The sequence below is a fragment of the Danio rerio genome, chromosome 6, assembly GCF_049306965.1.
Source record: "Danio rerio strain Tuebingen ecotype United States chromosome 6, GRCz12tu, whole genome shotgun sequence".
Lineage (NCBI taxonomy): Eukaryota > Metazoa > Chordata > Actinopteri > Cypriniformes > Danionidae > Danio > Danio rerio.
In genome coordinates, this window is record NC_133181.1 from 1,221,026 (window position 1) to 1,244,000 (window position 22,975).

Here is a 22,975-nt window from a genome sequence, read left to right on the forward strand (position 1 = left end):
ATGAAGAGAAGAAAAGACGGGAAAAAAGAAGAAAGGGGAAGAGAAATGAAAAGAGAAAAGAAATCAAGAAAAGAAAAATTAAGAGGAAAAAGAAGGAGAAGTAAAGAAAACAGAAGAGAAAAATGAGAAGAGAACAGAAATAAAGAAGAAAAAAGACAAAAAAGCAGAGAGAAAATGACTGAAATAAAACCTGAAATTAAATTAAAATAGAAGAGAGAAAATATAATATAATATAATATAATATAATACAATATAATATAATATAATATAATATAATATAATATAATATAATATAATATAATATAATATAATATAATATAATTTAATATAATATAATACAATACAATACAATATAATATAATACAATATAATATAATTTAATATAATATAATATAATATAATATAATATAATATAATATAATATAATATAATATAATATAATTTAATATAATATAATATAATATAATATAATATAATATAATATAATTTAATATAATATAATACAATACAATACAATATAATATAATATAATATAATTTAATATAATATAATATAATATAATATAATATAATATAATATAATATAATATAATATAATTTAATATAATATAATATAATATAATATAATATAATATAATTTAATATAATATAATATAATATAATATAATATAATATAATATAATTTAATATAATATAATATAATATAATATAATATAATTTAATATAATATAATATAATATAATATAATATAATATAATATAATATAATATAATATAATATAATATAATATAATTTAATATAATTTAATATAATATAATATCATATATAAGAGCACAGACTAGAGAAGAGAATTGATGAAAACAATAAAATAAAATTGTATTTAAAATGTAAATAAATAAGAAAATATAAAAAATTATTTTAAAAATGAGAAAAGCAGAGAAGATAAACAATAAAATAAAATAAAATGAGAAGAAATTATAAGAACATAAAAGAAAAAAAAATGAAGAAAAAGAAAAATGAAGAAAAGAGAAGAACTTATAAGAAGAAATTTAATGAACAAAAAAGAAAGGTTATAAAAAAGAAAATAAAGAATACAACAAAAAGAAAAATTATAGAATTTTTAAAATAATAAAACACGAGAAAATGAAGGAGAAGAGCAGCGCAGCGATAGAGAGAGAGAAATGTGATGAATGAAAGAGCGAGAGAGTCGCTGCGGTCAGAAATGAACAGGTGCTTCAGGCAAAAGAAGAAGAAGAAAAAAAAGCGATCAGTGACAAAACTGTCCCAGATATCAGAGTGCAGAGGCTTTATGTAATATCTGATAGATTTGATCATCTAGGCCAGTGGAGCGTCTCTGCTGACCTGTGGCTGTCAGATATCTGTATTCACGCTCTCACACTGAGCCCTGTTCAATACACACATAATATCCACTGATTTCTCATCAGAGCACTGTGACGGAGAACAGCTGAGAGATAATCCAACAGCCGTGAACAATTCATTCCAGCTCGACGTTTACATGCCGGAATATTTGTGCATTGCATTTTATATTCGATTGAGTAGCGCTTTAAAAATAATGCTCTGTTAGTTAATTTATTTACTAATATAAACAATTCATTTATAATTAATAACACATAATTCATTCACTATGGAATATATTCAACTTTGTTAATGTTATTAAAGTGTAATACTGTTAGTTCATGCTAACTCACAGTGCACTGGATTTCATTAATGCATTAGTTAATGTTGAGCTATAATTGATAAACGCTTAAACTCTTAGTTAATGTTAGTAAACTAATGGAGCATTATTCTAAGATATTATCTTTGATTGTATAGTATGTTTTTGGGGATAGAGTTAATTTATTAACATGCACTATATTCTGTGGTTGTGTACAGTGAATAATACCTCTGATAATACCGCTTTTTATTAACAAACATTCATTTCTGACACTATATGATGATGCAGGTGTGTTGAGATGCATCCAATGCTTTTAAATGGGCTCACCTCACCCTAACCCTCACAGTGACGTCACTAGCTCCATTGAGTGCACTGTGTCTGACGTTGCATCACTGAGAGATGCAGTCTTACATCATAAAGGCTGCATGCAGATACTATTGGGTGTGTTTAAACTGGTCATGCATGATATGCAGAGCTCAAAAAGGAGTATGCATGCTTTAAAAAAGTATGTATTTTTTATGATTATATATTTATGCATATATTTTCAATGTCAGTGAATTTAGGCAATATTTGTTGGTGTGTTTAAACAAGTTTTGTTAAAATGTTATGTTTATTAAAAAACAAGTTTGGTCACCGAACATCTGTAGGAATAGAAAGATAAACACTTCAATTCTAAGAGGTTATTTCAGAAAAAAAATGTTTGCAGTTTTTATGTGTCTCTTGGTTTTTTCTGTTTATTAAAATTTTATTGAATATTTTTCCTTGACATACACTCACCGGCCACTTTATTAGGTACACCTTACAAGTACAGAGTTGGCATCAACAAGACATTTGCGCCCACAGCCACTCACTGGATATTTTCTCTTATTCAGACCATTCTCTGTAAACCCTAGAGATGGTTGTGCGTCAAAATTCCTGCAGATCAGCAGTTTCTGAAATACTCAGAGCAGCCCGTCTGGCAGCAACAACCATGCAGCGTTCAGTAAATCCCCTTTCTTCCCCATTCTGATACTCATTTTGAACTGCAGCAGATCGTCTTGACCATTTCTACATGCCTAAATGCAGTGAGCTGCTGCCATGTGATTGGCTGATTAGAAATTTACATTAACGAGCAGTTGGACAGTGTACCTAATAAAGTGGCCGGTTGGTGTATTAATTTAGGTATACTAATTTTTGCACCATGATCTTAGGTTTTTTGTTATAGATTAGTTCCAGCTTTATCTTTGCTAATCTAATGTACATGCATAAATATATTACTGTAAAGTCTCCTGTAGAAAATACTAATTCAAAAGAGATCGGCAAGGGGTGTACGCTGTATATTGAATATCAGTGATGAGTTTGCATGCTTCATTATGTGTATTGTGCTCATTTTGACACACCTTGTATTTGACCGGTAAATATGTTAGCTATGAATAATGCATGAATTCAAATTTAGTGAGTACATATTTCATCCAAAAAATAAAGATATGATGCAAATATTGCTTTGTATTACTATAAATGAGTGCAAATAAATAAAAACACTGCTTTAACTAGATTTTTCTGTAACTCACTGCTCGCATTAAAGATTTAAAGTCTAGCCTTGGGTTAAATGATGATTCCTCTGATAGAAAACAGAATAAGAGCAAACTCTTATAAAATCAAAATGCAGATTAATATGTCATCAAAAGGCAGAGCAGTGCTGGGAAATTAATTGCTGAAGTGACTGTATATCGGCTAGTCTGAGCTTTGCATTTACACTGCAACACACGCAGCTGATCTGACCACAAACAAGAGAGATAGAATGATAGAGTGGGAGAGAAAGAGAGATAGAGATTTAAATAGATTAAAAGAGTAATGGATGGATGGATGGATAGATGGATAGACAGAGAGAGAAAGCGAGAGTGAGAAAGGAAATAAAGAAAGTTGTATTCATTCCCATGTCCTTCCACACCGACTGTAAATGGTGATGCAATCAAGAGAAAGAAACAAGTGTGTGTGTGTGTGTGTGTGTGTGTGTGTGTGTGTGTGTGTGTGTGTGTGCGCGCAGTTGCTCTCCTCCTTAAATTTACTTTAATTTCACTCTGTTATTTCCACTGGCTGGACTCTGGAACTCAATGTCTGCAGCAGCATTAGAACTTTACATCCTCCACTATATTGAATGGAGCTCTAGAGCCGCTCCACCCTCCTCTTTCATCCATCTCAACACTATCAGTGTATTTACACACCCCACGTGTGTGTGAAGTGCTATGTATTTTATTCTTTGAGTTTAAGAGGGTCAGGACATGTTTGTCGAGGTTCACTTATAATGCTATCTATCTATCTATCTATCTATCTATCTATCTATCTATCTATCTATCTATCTATCTATCTATCTATCTATCTATCTATCTATCTATCATCTATCTATCTATCTATCTATTTATTTATTTATTTATTTATTTGCTTGTTTGTTTGATTGTTTGTTTATTTTATTTTATGACATTTTATTTTATTTTATTTTATTTTATGACATTTCATTTCATTTATTTATTTTTTCTTTATGTGTGTTTTTTTTTGTAAAGATTAGAATGTTGATTAAAAAATAAAACATTTTATCTAAAGTATAAGGATTGTAAGTAAACAGCCTTGAGGTTTATTTATTTGTTTGTTTGTTTGTTAATTTAATTTAATTTAATTTAATTTAATTTAATTTAATTTAATTTAATTTAATTTAATTTAATTTAATTTAATTTAATTTAATTATTTATTTTATTTCATTTCATTTCATGTATTCATTTATTTATTTATTTATTTTAAAGGATTGTAAGTAAACAGCCTTGAAGTTTATTTATTTATTTGTTTGTTTGTTAATTTAATTTAATTTAATTTAATGAATATTTTATTATTTATTATTTTATTTTATTATTTTATTAAGTTTATTTATTTATTAAGTTAAAAAAAAAAAAAGCTTATGCTGAAAAATATTACAATGTTGATTTTTCTATGTTGGCATTTATTTCTATTGAAAATGATTTGTTTTAAGGGTCCTTTAAGGATTGTCAGATAAAAGACACAGTTTTTTTTATTGTATAGAATTGGAAATAATTCAACTTCAATCTTGAGGTTTACTTATAATGTTATTTAATTATTTTGTATTTAAAAAATAAATATACTGAAAAATGTTGAAATGTTGCTTTTTACATTTATTTTTATCCTAAGTGGCTAGTTTTAATCGAAATTATTTTATTTTATTGTAACATATGAACCAAGAAATGTGATATTTCCTATTCATACAGCCATCCAAAAACAGGTCAGTGTTAAACAAATACAAATAGTTCTAATATCTATATATATATACACAAACATAAATAAATACTAATGTGTGAATGTAGCCTCTACTAACAGTGTAAATATGAAAGCTCTTGCTGACTGTCAGACATTAAACCAGCTTTAATTCCAGAGATTGTTTAGTCAATCACTTTATTTATTTAATTTGTCCTAATTAATATCTTTATTTTAAAGCAGTGTCATGTCACACTAATTACATTAACGAATCCTCTCACTGACTGTCAACAAGAGAGAAGCATGTTAGTTTAGATCTAAAAAAAAAAAAGAAAGGAAAAAAAACATGAAAAAAGGCAGAGCGATAGAAAGTGATAGATAATTTATTTAATTAACTGTATTTCATTAGCCTTAATTATTATCTTTACTTCACGCTATAGAGAATATTGATGTAAAAGAGTGAGGGCTGAACACTGTATATTGAATAAGATTAAAGAGTAAAAGAAAACATGAAGGAAAAAAGGGACAGAGCGAAAGGAAGGAAGAAAGCAGGCAGCAGCAGCGTGAATATTCTGGAGGTAGACAGACAGTTATTAAATGATGGTGTCTAGAACAGTATATATACCTGTGTGCTCATATTTGTGTCTGAGGAGGGAACTGCTCTTCTGGAATGTTTTGTCGCAAAGGTCACACGCGTACATACCACTTTCTGTTTTCTTAATCTTCTTCCTGGACAGACAGGCCTCGGGGTCGGCCATATCATCTAGACTGCTCAGATAATCTGCCGGCCCGTCAAGAAGCTCGCTCTGGAAAGAGACAGCGGCGTTTAGCTCTTCATATTTACCATGAGACGCTTACTGTCAGCAATAACACACTGCAGATCACTCTATAACTACAAATTAACGGCAACACTGATGTTTAAAAGGGAGCTATTATGCAAAAATCACTTTTATAAGGGGTTTAAACACAACAGTCTGTGAATATATCCAGCTTCTAATGGAAAAAATGTATTAATTATATTATTTTATAATCAGACTTGATGAAGGAAACACTTTGATTGACATTTTCTCTTTGTATGTGTCAACAGAGGGGGAAAGCCCCGCCCACTAGTGCCCATCTCTGCCTCATTAGCATACGATGATTGTCTTGTTTATGAAGCTGCCACTATGCTGGCACACAGGCACTTGTAGCCCCGCCCTCTTATGAAAAGAGCACCATCTCATTTGAATTTAAAGCGACAGTCACCAATCAACTGCAAATTAAAATTAAATCTAATGATTTAATCAGAAATCATATAATTCAGTCATATTGTAAGGTGGAATTAACACAAATTTATTCAATTTATTTTATTATCACTGTATATACAATGAAACTAAAATTCACACACACACAGATAAGAAACTACTAAATAAATAGTCATTAACAAAGACTTTTGGTTCATTAACTATTAAATCACTGCTTATCAACTGTTAGTTAATTGTTAAAAAGCATTGAGTAAATAAGATCATATTATACAAGTACTAATAAACAGATAATATCTTAATAATAGGCATGTAATTATCCGGAATTAATAGTGGGAATGAGTACTTGAACTGAAGAGTTACTTATAATTCATCCATAATTACTTCTTAAGAAAAAGGATCATAATGTAATATTTATTTGAGAATATGCATTATGAAAGCTTTAAATTATATATAAGAGACAGAACAGATCAACAGATAGTGCCCATCTCTCCCTCATTAGCATACGATGATTGTCTTGTTTTTGAAGCTGCCACTATGCTGGCACACAGGCATTTTTAGCTCCGCCCAGCACAATCTCATTTGAATTTAAAGCAATAGTCACCAATCAACTGCTAATTAAAAATGAAATCTAATTATATAATCTGCAATCATATATCTCAGTCATATTTTAAGGTGGAATTACCACAAATATATTCAATTTACTTTATTATCACTGTACATACGATAAAATTCTGAAATTCACACACACACGGATAAGAAACTACTGAATAAATAGTCATTAACAAAGACTTTTAGTTCATTAAAGTATTAAATCAATGCTTATTAGCTGTTTGTTAATTGTTAAAAAGTATTGAGTAAATAAGATCATATTATACAAGTACTAATAAACAGATAATATCTTAATAATAGGCATGTTATTACCCGGAATTAATAGTGGGAATGGGTACTTGAACTGAAGAGTTACTTATAATGCATATCTAATAACAATTACTGGATCATAATGTAATATGTATTTGAGAATATGCATTATGAAAGCTTTAAATAAAAAATAAGTGACAGAACAGATCAACAGAGAATCTAATGCTGTATTGTATGATGTTATATATATATATATATATATATATATATATATATATATATATATATATATATATATATATATATATATATATATATATATATATATGTATATATATATATATATATATATATATAAGTCATTTATATTTATCATGTAAATATGATTAGGAGACTCATTTCTGGGCTAAAACTGGAGTAGTAGGAGTCTTCCAAATTAAACATTAACATGTTTGTGACCCAAAAAAAAGCATGTAAAGGCAGGATATTGCAAATGAGGCCTTTCTCTCTTCTTAATCACACCTTATTCCATATATTTGCATTCAAATTTGGTTTAATTTCATACATGAAAGGGTGTTAGCGCAGTATTTATCTGAGCAGAGATTACCCCGATAGGCTTAAACTTAAATTAATGGGGGAAAAAAATATTATTACATTAGAAGCTAATAACAATAAGAAGAGAGTCTTGGTAGGGAATATTGCCACAGTCGTCTAATTTCAAGCGGTAATGATTAAATCAAGAGGGGCAGAAAATGGGCAAAACTGCAGCGACGATGCCCTCATTAAGGACAGCCGGCTCTGGACTGACAATACTACTGCGCAGTCTCTTTTAAAAAGCCCTGCACTATCGCACCGCAATCAATTTGAGCTAAATGCCCTTAGCTGTATTTTTAAAATCTAATTTAATAACTTAGAATAGGAAACATTATTAATACTTTTTTATCAGAATGGTTTCCCCGATGTTAAACAGCCCTCAGCGCTGAGCTGTAATGAACATGGGGAGTGTGCATTATTAATCTTTATGCTCAAACTCATTTGAGCTTTTCTTGCTGGAGAATAAAATACAGGAGAATAAAAAGACGGAGAAATAAAGAGAGATGTGTCTGAGGTTCACTGACTCTTCGTGTCTTTGATTTTCCTCACACCTGAGACAGGCACAGAGCAGCGACGCTGCAGGCGCATCTACAGTAAAGCTCTGGAAAAAACTGGCACTTTGACGTTTTCTGCTCTCGGTATCACAGACGAGCCACTCTAGGGCTGCTAACACAAGCATCAGCACTAAAAGAGCCGGTGTTCGGCACTACAGGCACTGACATCGACCACAGGAGCCGCAGATCTCTGTCTGCCGCTGGGCGAGAGGTGAGCTCCCTCTCACACTCTGAGTGGCTTTTAATTAGTGTCTGAATGAAGCCGAGCACCACTCACCAGAGGCCGAGAAAAAAGAAACACAAGGCCTGAAGCCGCCTTTTCACTGCACACGACAAGCAAAAAAATCTGGAAAGTTCAGATACAATTTGAGCTGGAATATATTAAAATAGTCAAACTTCTGCAGCTAGATCGTATACGCGCCTGCTCATGATATGCATTACGGTGTTGTACAATCAGGGGTGCATTTCCCAAACAATGGCGTAACTGTTTGAGAAAGAAAGACGTAGTGACAAGAGTTTCCCCAAAACCTGTAGTTTCTCTGTCGCAGATCCGTCATTTGAACCACGTTAGTTATAACGTAAAACGCCCATAATGATAATAAAGAAACTTCTTTAGAGAAAAACTCCAGCATTTATTTGTGCAAATTATATTGTTTTACACGCACACACATAAAAAAAAAAAAATCTAATATTAGTTTTGGTAAAAACATGCACTCGCTTTCCATACTAACTGAAATATGTGTAAACGGCACATATAGGGCCTGTGTTTCCTTTACTAATATTATCCAGAACATCGCATATTCTACTGTAAAACATCAAATCACTTACAAAAGCTAACACGTATTCTTATATCATATATAAATCATATAAATAAATAAATAAATAAATAATGGGGATATTTATCAAAAATTAAATTTAATATTTATTATTTATTAGGAAATTAAAAAAATCCTACTTTAATAAAAATATTAATAACATTAATAATGATGATGATGATGAAGATTAATATTATTATTATTATTATTATTATTATTATTATTAGGTAGGATATTGTTTATTTATTTATTTATTTATTTTTTAAGTCTACTTTTACAATTTGACACATGCAAACCACTGCAGAAATGTTCTAACCAGCAGGTTCGTGTCATATACAGTACAGATATCTAATAAATAGCCTACTAAAAATTAAAACCATTAACGTATGCTGTGTTTTTTGTTTTCACAAGCTTTGGAAATGTAACACAAATCCCGATTTTAAATTGTTCAAAATTACATCAATGTTTTCAAAGAGCACTGAGAAGGGTGCAGAATTGTCAAGATGATGATCACTAAAACTGAACTGTACACTTTAAAAGCAAATTACAGCTAAGAGGGATGACTTCCAAGTTTAAATAATAGAATGTTCTAAACGAATAGGGCACAGGGGGGATAACTGGGAATAGAACACAGCCAGGAACTGTTTCTAACTACAGCTCTAGAGGTGTAGTTGAAAGCATACAAGATTGCAACGCAGTTTGCGCATGTTCTTTAGAACAATGGATTTGGGAAACGCCAAATCAACGAACACTGTTTGTAACGATGGAACTTGCGACACTAGTTTTTCTAACAATGGTTTTCGGAAACGCACACCAGGTCACAACAACAATTATTAAATTTTATGTCAATTTTTATTATTAAAAAAATGCATTTATAAAGGATATATATATAATATTTATATATATATATATTTTTTTTTTTTGCTCTCTTCAGGTTCCCTTCAAAATTGGTGATGGTCTATGTATTCAGATCACCATGGTCAATGCACAGAGAATGTCTCCATTTAATATCTCCATTTAGCTTTATTTATAAATATTATGATAGCGTATATTAATAACACTAAGCACAACCTAAAACAGAATGACAACCAAGTTAAGGACATTATAATAAGCACATATGCTTTCCGAGACCCAAGAATGAGCTTACATGTATGACCAAAATGAGAATTCTGTGCCACTGCCACTAGGGGGCGACTTCTGACATGTCGTGTGCAGTGTAAACGCAGCTTGAGAGCGTATGAAAATGTGAATCGGTTATTTACCTGGAACCCTGGTTTCCGCTGATATTTTCTCCTTTGCTGCATCTCTGCGAAGCTGGCTGCCCCTGCCGCGTACGTGTAGGCCATGTGTGGCAAAAAGCTTATCTGGTCGAGACTGGGATAGGGTCTGAGCCCTGGGAGGCTGGCCTGCACTGGGGGCATGAATGTAGGCGGCGGGAATGCACTTTGGGGTGGCAGGGAGGTGTACATTGGTTTGGCAGCGAACGGGTTTAGACCAAACATAGGACTAGAGCTTTTGTCCAGATTGCTGTTTGCATTGGGGCTGCCGAACTCCTTCTTGGAGAGATACGCCAAGTTGAGTGGCTCGTCCGCATGCTCGCGGGGTGTCGCTACGTGATTGTGGTCCATGGGGCCACTGTTGAGCTTAAGTCGGCTTTTCACAGTCAAGATGTGCTTTGGCTCCTTCATGAGCTTTGGCAAGGAGAGGTCAAGAGGCTCGGCCTGCAGGTCCTCGGAGGTGAAGCTGTTGGGCGTGTAAGAGCTAGTGTGGGAATTTTTGGACGAGGCGGACGATAAGTTCAGAGGAGAGGGCGTGTTGCTCCGGGAGTGGTCCATCTTATCCCCTAGCTGCTTGTGATTGGAGTATTGGGGGGTTTTGGACAGCCTGAGTGGGGTGTCGCAGTTGTTATGTAGCTCGGGGATGGCTGGGGATGTGATGCGGTCGCTACCTTTGACAAGGGACATCGGAGAACGAATTCCTAAAGAGTCTTTAGTGGGTGTGTGAGCGGAGACCGGATGGATAGACTCCACGGGACTCCTGTCTAAAGGAGGAGTTCTGGAAGTGGTGTACTGAAAGACTTTCCTCTGCTCAAACCACTCTTTCACAAACTCCTGCGGAAGGCCAACCGCTATGGAGATTTTCAGTAGTTCTTCGGAGTTGGGCTCCATGTTCATGGCGAAATAAGCTTTTAGTACTGACATGTGGTCCTTGTAGGGACTGATTGGGCCATTGAGGCTCTTCTCAGGGATGATGGAAGGATGCAACAGGCCATGTTTCTCAGAAAACAAGCCGGGTTTGTTGGTCAGGGCATTCTGAGCGGGTTGAAGCACTGCTTTGATTTCCTCGTTCATCTTGCACAGGTAACGCTCATGCTGGTGTAAAGGAATGGGCCCTGGGAACGTCTCTTTGCAATACTGGCAGGAGAATGGTGTAAACATTAAATTATTCTCATGAGCTTTTTCCTCCATTCCTAAATCTAGCATGTGATTTGCCTTCTCTTTCTTTATATTGCTAATTTGCCTCTTAGAGTCTGTAGTCAAGCTTTGGAGGCAGGCTTTGGCTTCGTTGACCTTCTCGAGTGTGTAGTCTATGATGCTCTTGGTGGCTCCATTGTGATTGATGAGTGGAAGAGTGCCCTGGCCTCCACCAGAGGAGTTGAGCCCCTGCTTCTGCTCCTCTATGTGGGAACCCAACTCCTTCATGTACGCCTTCAGCTTGGAGATCTCCTCCGGCTTGCAGTCCATCTTTTGTCGACAAACTGTGTTATCCACAATCTGAAGCACCTTCTGTACCTCACTCAGATTGTTTCCCAGTGATGGGTATCCCAACATTTGCCCCTCAATACCCATTCCCAGGTGCTGTAGGGGACTCTGGGAGTTATGAATGCCCAACGGACTGCCTCCCCTCACTCCACCGTTGAGAAAAGGGCTTCCCGTAGCGTAGCCATGAGAGGCCATCATCAGCTTATAGTCGTTGAAGTCCAGTGGTTCAGATTTGATGTTGAGGTGGTTGGACTGGTCTTGCAATCCGAGAGGTTTGCCGTTCTCCAGTTTGTGTCGTAGCTGAGAAATGGCATTGTTCGTAGGAGAGGAAGAAGCAGAAGTTGGGGATGAACCAGTCTTTAGGTTGTTCCTAACCCTGCCGTTGATTGCAATCAATCCAATGCATTTCTTACTACTAATGTGTGAACTGTAGGACCCGGAGTGTGAAAACCTCTTCTTACAGTTTGGACATTCGTATGGCTTCTCACCTACAGTGAACAGAGATAACAAAGTTGACCACATCAAGAAGCAAGAGATGCTTAATCAACACTAATTGCATTCCTTTCAAAGAGTTTGTACCCCTTGTGATCTACTAAAACTTTCATGAAGAGATTGCAAGGACAAAACCAACAAAGAGCCAATTCGTTCTTATGTAGAATCAAGACTAAGGCAATGAGTTATGAAAGAAAGAAAAGGACGTACCACTGTGTATCCGCAGGTGCTCCTTTAGATGGTGTTTGTATTTGAAGGCCTTGCCACATTCAGTGCATTTGAACTTGCGGTTCCCAGAACCCTGGTTGAGAATCTGATGCTGTGGATGGGAAAATATTCACATGAGCTCTTCTCTTGCACAAATACGCAATCACACAACAGGCAAGATTTCAGTGAATAATTTCATGACGGGCCAAATGGCTCCCGTTGTAAAGCAGCATCTTGCTTTGCTTGGGTGCATTTGAGCAGCGATAACAGAGCATCTCGTACCTTTTCATTTCCTGACTCTAGAGCCAGAAACCCAGCATTGGCAGCGGAAAAAAAAACCTGAACAAAAAGCATCCTATTTTTAAGACTTTTTTTTTTTCCTCATTAGGGAGGCAGAAATGATCCACTTCATCCAATTTAGCATAATCGTTCCAAATAAATCTCGCATGTTTAATAAACCTCAACCCATCCTTGAAATACCTGAGCGGAGAGAGTTCATTACGCAAAAAAGGTGGGCTCGCATAAAATGTTGCAATTTCATAATTGGACGTGCATTTGTAGACTGTTTAAAGGCTTCAAACGTCTCTTTAATAATGCGTGAATGCGGCTCGTAGGCAGGCACTTCATTTGCTGTTCAAAGGTAGAACATGAGCGCTGCGCCCCTCGCATTTGCAATTCAAAGCAGAGCCTCGAAAATCAAAATATAATAACAATAACAACAACAACAATACGAGCGTCAGTGCGGAGAAGCGCACCAGGCGAGCACAATTAATTCAGAGTGGGAGGTGAGTATGTCGAATGGGCAGAGGAACACAAAAGGCCTGTGAGCGCCGCCCATGATCGGCTCCGACAACTGGTGGAGAAAGAGAGAGAGAGAGAGGAAAAAAAGCCTGAAATTCCACTGGAGACAGATGGCATAAAGCATAGGACACAGGGAGGATTGTTCAAACAGCGGCAACCTTCAAACATCAAGCGGGGAGCCGTGCGGCCCACGGCGGGGAGGGACCCCACCATTCGCTCATATGTTGCTGAGTCGCATAAACAAACAGCAACAGCTGCTTTACACCCCCACCTTCCCTCCGAGGATGGAGGCAGGTTTTAGTCCCTCTATCACACTTGATATGATACAATCACTTAGGGCAGCACACTATATCATTTCAGAATTAATATCGCAATGCATGCATCCTCAATACAGTAGTCAACAGCTGAAGAGCATCAAAACCTTTTATTAAAGTTGTCCTAAAGATATCGAACAACACCTATTCTTGTCTCAGGATGATTGTGAAAAACTTTGATCCTCTTCAAATGTTGACTACTGATGACTCTACAAATCTCAAGCTCTGAGCTGTGAATCTTGCTCAAATGTAATCATACCTCAGTGCAATGTTGAGTTAGGATTACATTTGACCTCAGAGCAAAAGTTTAACCATAATGGAGGGAAATGTTATAATTTACATGTTTTTGCATGACCTTTTAACAATTGAAAGTTACAATTTTATTGACTATTTATACAACAAAGACTCTTAATTTGTCATTTTTACATTTACAAAACTGCATGGCATGCACTGCTTATTTCACTTTTTTGTTTTTATCTACACTGTAAAACAAATTTTAAGATAAACCATAACTTTTTTTTTTTTTTTTCTGGCAGCTGGGGTGTTGGAAAAAAACATTAAAATAACAGCAGTTAAATTACAAAAATTTACCATAAAATAACATGTAAATTACAACAAAAAAAATTGGTATATATCTGTAATTTAACATCTGTTATTTTACAGTAAATTTCTGTAATTTAAAATCTGCTTTTTTACAAAAAAAATTCAGCAATTTAAAATCTGTTATTTTACAGTAAATTTCCGTGATTTAAAATCTGTTATTTTACAAAAAAATTCTGCAATTTAAAATCTGTTATTTTACAGTAAATTTCTGTAATTTAAAATCTGCTATTTTACAGTAAATTTCTGTAATTTAACATCTTTTATTTTACAGTAAATTTCTGTAATTTAAAATCCGTTATTTTGCAGTAAGTTTCTGTCATTTAAAATCTGCTATTTTACAGTAAATTTCTGTATTTAAAATCCGTTATTTTACAGTAAATTTCTGTAATTTAAAAAACGTTATTTTACAGTAAATTTCTGTAATTTAAAATCTGTTCTTTTACAGTAAATTATTGTAATTTAACATCTGCTATTTTAGAGTAAATTTCTGTAATTTAACATCTGCTATTTTACAAAAAAAATCTGCAATGTAAAATCTGTTATTTTACAGTAAATTACTGTAATTTAGAATCCGTTATTTTACAGTAAATTTCTATAATTTAAAATCTGCTATTTTAGAGTAAATTTTTATAATTTAAAATCCGTTATTTTACAAAAGAAATTCTATGATTTAAAATCCAATATTTTATTGTAACTTTCTGTAATTTAACATCTTTTATCTTACAGTTTATTCCAGCATCCCAAGTTTTTTTTACAGTGTGCTATCCTCTACAGAATCCTCAAAATCAATCAAAATGAATGCATTTGCTAATACTTTAGGGACCCATTCTTACTATTAGCATCCATGTCATTGAGATATTGGCTGCTTATTAGTATTTAAAGATGACATAATCTGTATTATCTTATTCTACATCCTCTAACCCAGAGATGCCCAAAGTAGGGCTCGCAGGCCATAGTTGGCCCATGGTAATAACCTTTGCTTTAGCCCGCCATCTAATCTAAAAAGAGAGGGAGAATGATGGAGGTGGTTGGGGTGAATACCTTTGACAATGATCGTCATGTAACGTAACCCTTTGTTTCTTTTTGTTTATTGCTCAGCTGATCAGACTGAAATTAAACGATTCAATTAAATGCTGTAAATGTTTCAGATGTTTAAATGTAAATAGTGTCACTTGACAGATGCACAAGACATCTGCAAGCAAATATAAGTAAGCTCGATTGGCGTATTCAGCATTGAACTTGTTTTATTAATGGGGTTGTTTATCCTTTACTGTATTAACTTCATTATAAAATGTTTAAAGTGATACTGCATTATGCAATATGATTTAAAGCAACGTTATCTAGCTATTTTTAAATATAACTAAATAAACTCGAAAATAACCCATGGCAAATTTAATATACACAGTTTGGTAATTATTTAGGCCACAGCCCTCAATCGAGTTAGATTTTTGGCCCTTTATATGAAAAAGTCTGGGCACCCCTGCTCAAACCAAATCCCTAAAAAAGCTTAATATCTATTAAAAAGGATCAAATCAAGAGATATTGACGCAAAAGTCTGATATTCTTTCCTTAAATGTGTCAAGCATGATGCGGACACGGCATTTGGATGGCTATTTGCATATAAGCACATCTCCCGCACATTTCCAACAGTTGATTTCAATGGGAGATATTCAACAGGAAACTCTTTCGAGATGAAGAACACAAACAAAGACCAACAAATAGGAAGTAATTTGTGGATTAGAGAGGTCACGGGTGCAGAATGGGCCATCTGTTGGTGTTTTGAGCGGCCCGTGGCATCAGGTGAAGAAGTTGGCAGCTTTACCGTGTATCAAATCATTCTGTTCTAGTCTGAACGTCATGTCTGCGAGATAAAAGAGCTGCTGTACTTCATCTCAGATGATTACAGGAGCGATTCGGATGGCGCTTTGAGGTGTGAAGATAAGTTTTAAGTGGCTGTGTCTCCGGAGAGGCCTATCGCTTTGCTTTACATAGACCTGCTTTATCTGCCAGAAGAGGTTCAGCGCATCTACCTGTTTCCTCGAGGGAACGCATCTTAGATTTGACACGCCAGCCGCAACAAGCTATTAAACGTGTGTAAGTAATGCCGCGAACAGATTGTTAAGAGATAAAACGCTGAGTGCTCAAAGACTCACGTTTATCATTTACGCGCAGGGAAATGATGATGTGTTACTCTGTCACTTGCAGAGAAGCTGATTCTTAAAGAACATAAAAAAGGCAAACCTAAAAGAGCGGATACCATTTCCAAATTGGAAATTAACATAGTCATTGGATCGTGAATATAAGACTGCAGAATCATATCAGAGCAGGCCATCAAAAAACCATTTAGACCTCAATTAAGGCTATAACCATTAAAAGATCCGCATCTTCAAAACGCCATGAAAAATTAATAATGATTGCCAATCAAAATGATATCTTTTCTCTGAGGGAATACAGCGCATTAGGTGTAGAGGTAGAGCGAGCAGGAGAACGAGTAAGAGAGAGAGAGAAAAAGAGAGACATTCAACCCCAAACTACCCTCAATTCATGAAGATACACAATCAAACACAACTTTGATATTTACTAGGGGGGAAAACAGATTGTATCCTTCTAGAGAAAGATTGAGAGAAAAAGAGAGATCGAAAAAGAGAGATAGAGATGAAATCTTAGCCTGGCTTTCTACCTCCCTTTTTCAATACTTTTTCCCAGTGTCATTTCATTCTGTTACACAGAACTTCATTCATTCCTTTTCTTTTTGGCTTAGTCCCGTTATTAATCTGGGATCGCCACAGCGGAATGAACTTATCCAGCATATGTTTTATGCAGCGAATGCCCTTCCAGCCACAACCCATTACTGGAAAACATCCATACACACTCATTCACACTCATACACTATGGAGAATTTAGCTTACTCCCTTTCACCTATACCACATGTGTTTGGACTTGTGGGGGAAACCGGAGCACCCACTCATTCATTTGTAAACTAATTAGATTTGTTTTCTTTGCATATATCAATTCCTGTGGTTGTTACCAACATCCAAAAAAAAATGCTAGTCAACAGCACCTTTTGAGATATGTTTCTTGAGGAAGATGGTGACGTGTTCAATACTTATTTCTCCCATGTTCTTTCTAATGCACACGTTATGATGATGAAATAAATTGAGATTGAGAGAAAGAGATAGAGAGGAAGTCTGGCTCAGCTGATCTCAGCCTGGTTTATGTTCTTACTACTACTATTTACTGTGTTTACTACAGTATGTTTTTTTTATATATATAATGCAAACTTTATAAATAGTGTGCCAATACATTTGTAACTTTCGTCAGGCCAGTAATGCAATTTTTAAAACTGAATTCGAGAGAGAGATTGAGAGAAAAAGGGAGAGAGAAAAACAGAGAGTGGAATAGAGGCTCACCAGATCTCAGCCTGGCTTAATGTTTACTACTAGGCCTGCTATTTACTGTGTTTACTATGTTTATATATATATATTAGAGTTTAGATGCAAAAACCTCTAAATGCCATCTGAATTTTTCCTCTAAATTAAGCATTTTTGTCCCTTGTGTATGTTCAGTAATATCACTTTTATGCCAAAGAATAAATTATTTTCCTGGTCTTTAAAGTGAAATATCTCAACATAAAACAAAGGAGGCTGAGAAAAACGTCTATTTTTGATGGAAATTTCAGACGGCACTTAGAGGTTTTTGCATCTGAACTCTTCATATATAGATGTTATTTTTAATGTAAACTTCATAAATGCTTTGCCAATACATTCCTCATGCCAACAATGCAATTTCTGAAGTTGAATTTGAAAGAAAGATTGAGTAAAATAGAGAGAAAAAAGAGAGATACTTCTATTTACTGTGTTTACTACAATTTTATATAGTTTTATATAATGCAAACTTTATAAATGCTTCGCCAAAACATGTGCCATGCCAGTTCAGAGCAATTTTTGAATTAGATTGAGTAAAAAGAGAGAAAGTAAGAGAGAAAGAGAGAGATAGAGAGGAAATAAGACTCACCTGATCTCTGCCTGGTTTAGTTTTTAATACTACTATTTACTGTGTTTACTACAGTACATATTTATATATAATGCAAACTTTATAAATGCTTTGCCAATACATTTGTAACATTTGTCATGCCAATAATGCAATTTTTTTTAAGTTGAGAGAGAGATTGAAAGGAAAAGATAGAGAGAACAATAGAGATAGAGATGAAATAAGGCTATATTTATATATATATATATATATATATATATATATATATATATATATATATATATATATATATATATATATATATATATATATATATATATATATATATGTTATTTTTAATGCAAACTCTATAAATGCTTTGCCATTACATTTTTAGCATTCGTCAGGCCAATAATACAATTTTAATTCAGAATTTGAGAGAGAGATTGAGAGAAAAAGGGAGAGAGAGAGAGGAAGAGAGACAGAGAGGAAATAAGACTCATCTTATCTGGGCCTGGCTTATTGTTTTACTACTACTATTTACCATGTTAACTATGTTTATATATATATATATATATATATATATATATATATATATATATATATATAGGCTATATACACACACACACACACACACACACACACACAGTGTGGCTCACCTTTCGTGCGGCCTGGCTTATTGTTTTGCTATTAAAATTTACTGTGTCTATGATGTTTCTATATATAATGCAAACTTTATAAATGTTTTGCCAATGCATTTGTAGCATTCGTCATGTCAATAATGCAACTTTTGAATTAGAGAGAAAGATAGAGGGAGTAAAAGAGAGATAGAGAGGAAGTGCGTCTCACCTGATCTCGGCCTGGCTTGTGTGTGGCCATATGTCTCTCCAGCTGAGTGCGGTAAGCAAACGTGTAGCTGCACAGAGGGCAGGCGAAGTTCTCCTCGTTTTTCTCGTGCCGGTACTTGATGTGCTCCTTCAGGGAAGTCAAGCGCTTGTAGCCCCGGTCGCAGTAGGGGCAGGTCAACAGTTGGGCGAAAGCATCTGGAGTTCCAGGTGGCAGGTCTGCGGCAGAGAGAAAGGGGCAGCGGGCCAAAAGGTCAGCAAATCAATGGCAGCGAATGGGCGCCGTGCCCAGCCTGGTATGAGGAGCTATCTGTACAATCTGCTCCACTGTGTGCCGTCGTCAAGGTTGGCACTGCCAGCCATACACATACACTCGCTCACGCACGCCAATGCATGAACACACGCAGTGTGGGTGCACTCAAATTTGCTGAGTTTTGCTCATGGGATTTACGTGATGGAAATAAAACGTTCAGATGATTTTGCACGGTTGCAGGTGATCCATTTGGAAGATATTCAGGAAGTTTAAGGTGATTGGCATCAACAGCTGATTAATAAAGGTGGTCATTTTAGTCAAACATCCACAGAAAGCAGAATATTTGAAGTAATGAGTCCAGCAAAATGTGTTCATCACGTCTGCTATCATTACATGTGCATTGAACTAACAACTACAGCTAATATAAAGCAATTCTATGTGCTTTATGCCAACATATGTTGGTAGAGCTTGAGTATATTTTTGGCAAATTCCATTTATGAGTCAAAATGATTTCTCACACTCATGCCAATGCATGTGTACGCACACACGGTAGGTGCACTTACAGTAGGAGCCTTGCTTATGGGGTTTACGTGATGCAAAAACACATTTAAGCGAGTTTATTTATATAGCACATTTCATACACATTTCCCAGAGATGGGTTGCAGCTGGAAGGGCATCCGCTGCGTAAAAATGTGCTGGATAAATTAGCGGTTCATTCCGCTGTGGCGACCCCGGATTAATAAAGGGACTAAGAAAATATGAATGAATACATTTCATACACAGTGGCAATTCAAAGTGCTTTACATAAACAGGAATAAAAGAGACAAGTGTCAGAAAATAAAAACAAATAATAAGAATTATAAAAATAAAACAGATCAAATGTGTTAAAATAGGTTATAAGATAATGAAAGACAAGAAAAAAACATAATAGTGCAATCTGTCGGACGCAGCACAGTGCTCATTCAGTAAAGGCACAGCTAAACAGATGTGTGTTCAGTCTTGATGTGAATGTGCCTAATGTTGGAGCACATCTGATCATTTCTGGAAGCCGATTCCAGCAGCAGGGGGCGCTGTTAGTAGCTGAAAGCTGATTCACCCTGCTTTGACTGAACTCTTGGAACTTAAGCCCCTTTCACACAGTGGTACCGGTAAATATCTGGAAAATTTCTGGAGCAACTTTACTGGTAAATTAAAAAAAGCGCTGTTCACACAGGCGAGGACGTTACGGAATTTTTCCGGAAAAGATCATTCACACATCCATTCCAAAACAGCGGTAAATTCTGACATCATTAACCAGAAATGAGCTCTAAACAGCTGCGCTTGTATTTGTAAACATTTGACTACATCACGAACTCTGTGGCTGGATCAGTATTGTGAACAACTTCGATGAAACACACATAGAGAAACACTTTCGCATGTCGAGATGTTCATGATATGTGCGTGTGCAGGCGCTCACAGGCTGTTTCACAGGCACACGCAAAGCTTGAAGGTAAACAAACAACGGCTTATCAAAAGCATCTTATCGATAATTAATTACACGGTTGGCATTAAGATGAACATATAAACGTGATCTGACTAACATCTAGCAGCTGAATGTGTCAGGAAAAATATTCAAAGGCTTTTATTCTCATAAACCGCGCGGACGTGAATGCGTCTGACTGTTGTGATTGGCTAAAGCAGCCGTCTCACTTCAGCACGTTCTAGACGTGCACGCGCTCTTTCCGGCAATCTTCCTTCAGTGTTCACACAGCGCAGCATTCCGGCAAATTACCGGTAATGTTACAACTTCTCTTTCCGGAAAATAGCCAGAACCAATTTACCGGTATTTTCAAAAAAGGCCTGTTCACACATACACACCTTTCCAGAAAATTGCCTGTAATTTTCCGGAAAGGTGTTTATGGGTGAAAGGGGCTTAAGAGAATGTTCCACTGTTACAGTGGGTTCATACTAGACCGAGGGACAAATTAGCAAGGTGATTCATTTAGAAGATATTCAGGAAGTTTAAGGTGATTGGCATCAACAGCAGATTTATAAAGGTGGTCATTTTAGTCAAAACTCCACTGAGAGCTCTGGAAATGCAGAACATTTGAAGTAAACATTGTGCCAAATGAATAAAATGAAATATTATCTGAAATACTGTGCAAAATTCCTGAACCTGTTCAACGAAATTTGGGAAATATTTGGAAAAGACTGTATGACTGGTCCAGGGTCACACATGAGTACTAAACCTGATGAAGCAGGATCAGAATAATCTGCTGCCAGCTCTAAGTGTGTGAAAGCAGCTGTTTACGGTGGTATAAGCCTGAACACTGTTGGCGTTTGCAGCCAGTTGTGCTCTCTCTGTTGTAATCTCTCCTGGTGGCTCGCAGGTCTAATTTTTCACACGTTCTTCATAAGAGAGGTATGCGCCGCTGTAATGCCCCGGCTGCTCCCCTTGGGATGGGAAATTTGGGGTTTCTGATTTCAGCAGTGGGACAGCTGCACGTCGCTCTTAAGGTAAACACACTCAGACATTCTCACCGTTTTCCTCGTGTCCGGTGGCTTCAGGAGTGGCGAGCCGGGATCGGGAGAGTTCCTCCGGCGCCTCAGGGTAGATGATGGCTGTGTCTCCTCTCTGGAGGTATTCGGCGATGCTGACCACGTGACTTTCAGTGTCCACCAGTTTACGCTTCCCGAAGAAATCCTCGAAATCGGTGTCACAGTGAACGCTCTTCACTACAGAAACACACAGAGAGAGAGAAAGAGAGAGTGTGTGTTTTACAAGAGACCTATGACTATTAAAACATCACAATAGTCAAACTAATGCTGTTTTTTTTTCATTTATTTACCTTCGGTTAAATCCCTTTATTTATCAGGGGTTGCCACAGTGGAATGAACCACCAATTATTCCAGCATATGTTTCATCACTGGGAAACACCCATACACACTCATTCACACACACACTCATACACTACAGCCAATTTAGTTCATTAATTCCCCTATAGCACATGTGTTTGGACTGTGGGGGAAACCGGAGCACCTGAAGGAAACCCACGCAAACACGGGGAGAACATGCAAACTCCACACAGAAACACCAACTGGCCCTGTTGGGACTCAAACCAGTGACCTTCCTGCTGTGAGGCCACAGTCCTAACCACAAAGCTATCATGCTGCCCTTTTTCTTTTTTTATTTGACAAAAAAATAAGTGTATACACTTTAATTCGTCAAGGAGAACACAACAAAGCTTTAAAAACAAATCTTATTTCCAATGTGGTGCTTTAAGTGTGTTTTATTGAACGTTTTCCTGGAAAATTTAAATTTTTTTTTTTTAAATGTACAATATCCATCACTAATTTCATTAAAATCCTGACCCCACTTCCCCCCCATAAAAAAACATAACATAGAAAACAAAAATAACTTTTTGTTATTTAATTTAGTAATTTATTCCAGTGATTTAAAAAATGAATTTTCAACTTCATTACTCCAGTCTTCAAATCACACGATCCTTCAGAAATCACTCTAACATTATAATTAATTATTAACAGTAATAGTAAAAAAATCAATAAAGACTGGAGTAATCATTTGATTTGAAAATACACACTTTAGGAAAGCAGTTAAAATTTAGAAATAATAACATAAATATTTAACATTTTTTATATTTAATAAATGTTGCTTTGATGAACAGATTCATTGTAATAATAAAAAATAAAAAACAACAGCATGAACAATAAAAACTGACCCCAAAATTAATATATATATATATATATATA

General features: G+C 35.2%; 1 protein-coding gene across 8 annotated transcripts in view; it reads right to left on the bottom strand.

Moving 5' to 3' along the window:
- Positions 1 to 22,975, bottom strand: part of zeb2b (zinc finger E-box binding homeobox 2b) — a 231,619-nt gene that overhangs the window by 3,931 nt on the left and 204,713 nt on the right. For 5 of the 8 annotated variants that reach the window (XM_073953093.1, XM_073953092.1, XM_021476901.3 and 2 more), the window contains 5 exon segments: positions 21,746 to 21,940; positions 18,977 to 19,191; positions 12,444 to 12,552; positions 10,242 to 12,229; positions 5,540 to 5,720 (listed from right to left, as the gene is read on the bottom strand). In XM_073953093.1, coding sequence (XP_073809194.1) covers positions 5,540 to 5,720; positions 10,242 to 12,229; positions 12,444 to 12,552; positions 18,977 to 19,191; positions 21,746 to 21,940 — 2,688 coding nt within the window. 8 annotated transcript variants of the gene reach the window in all.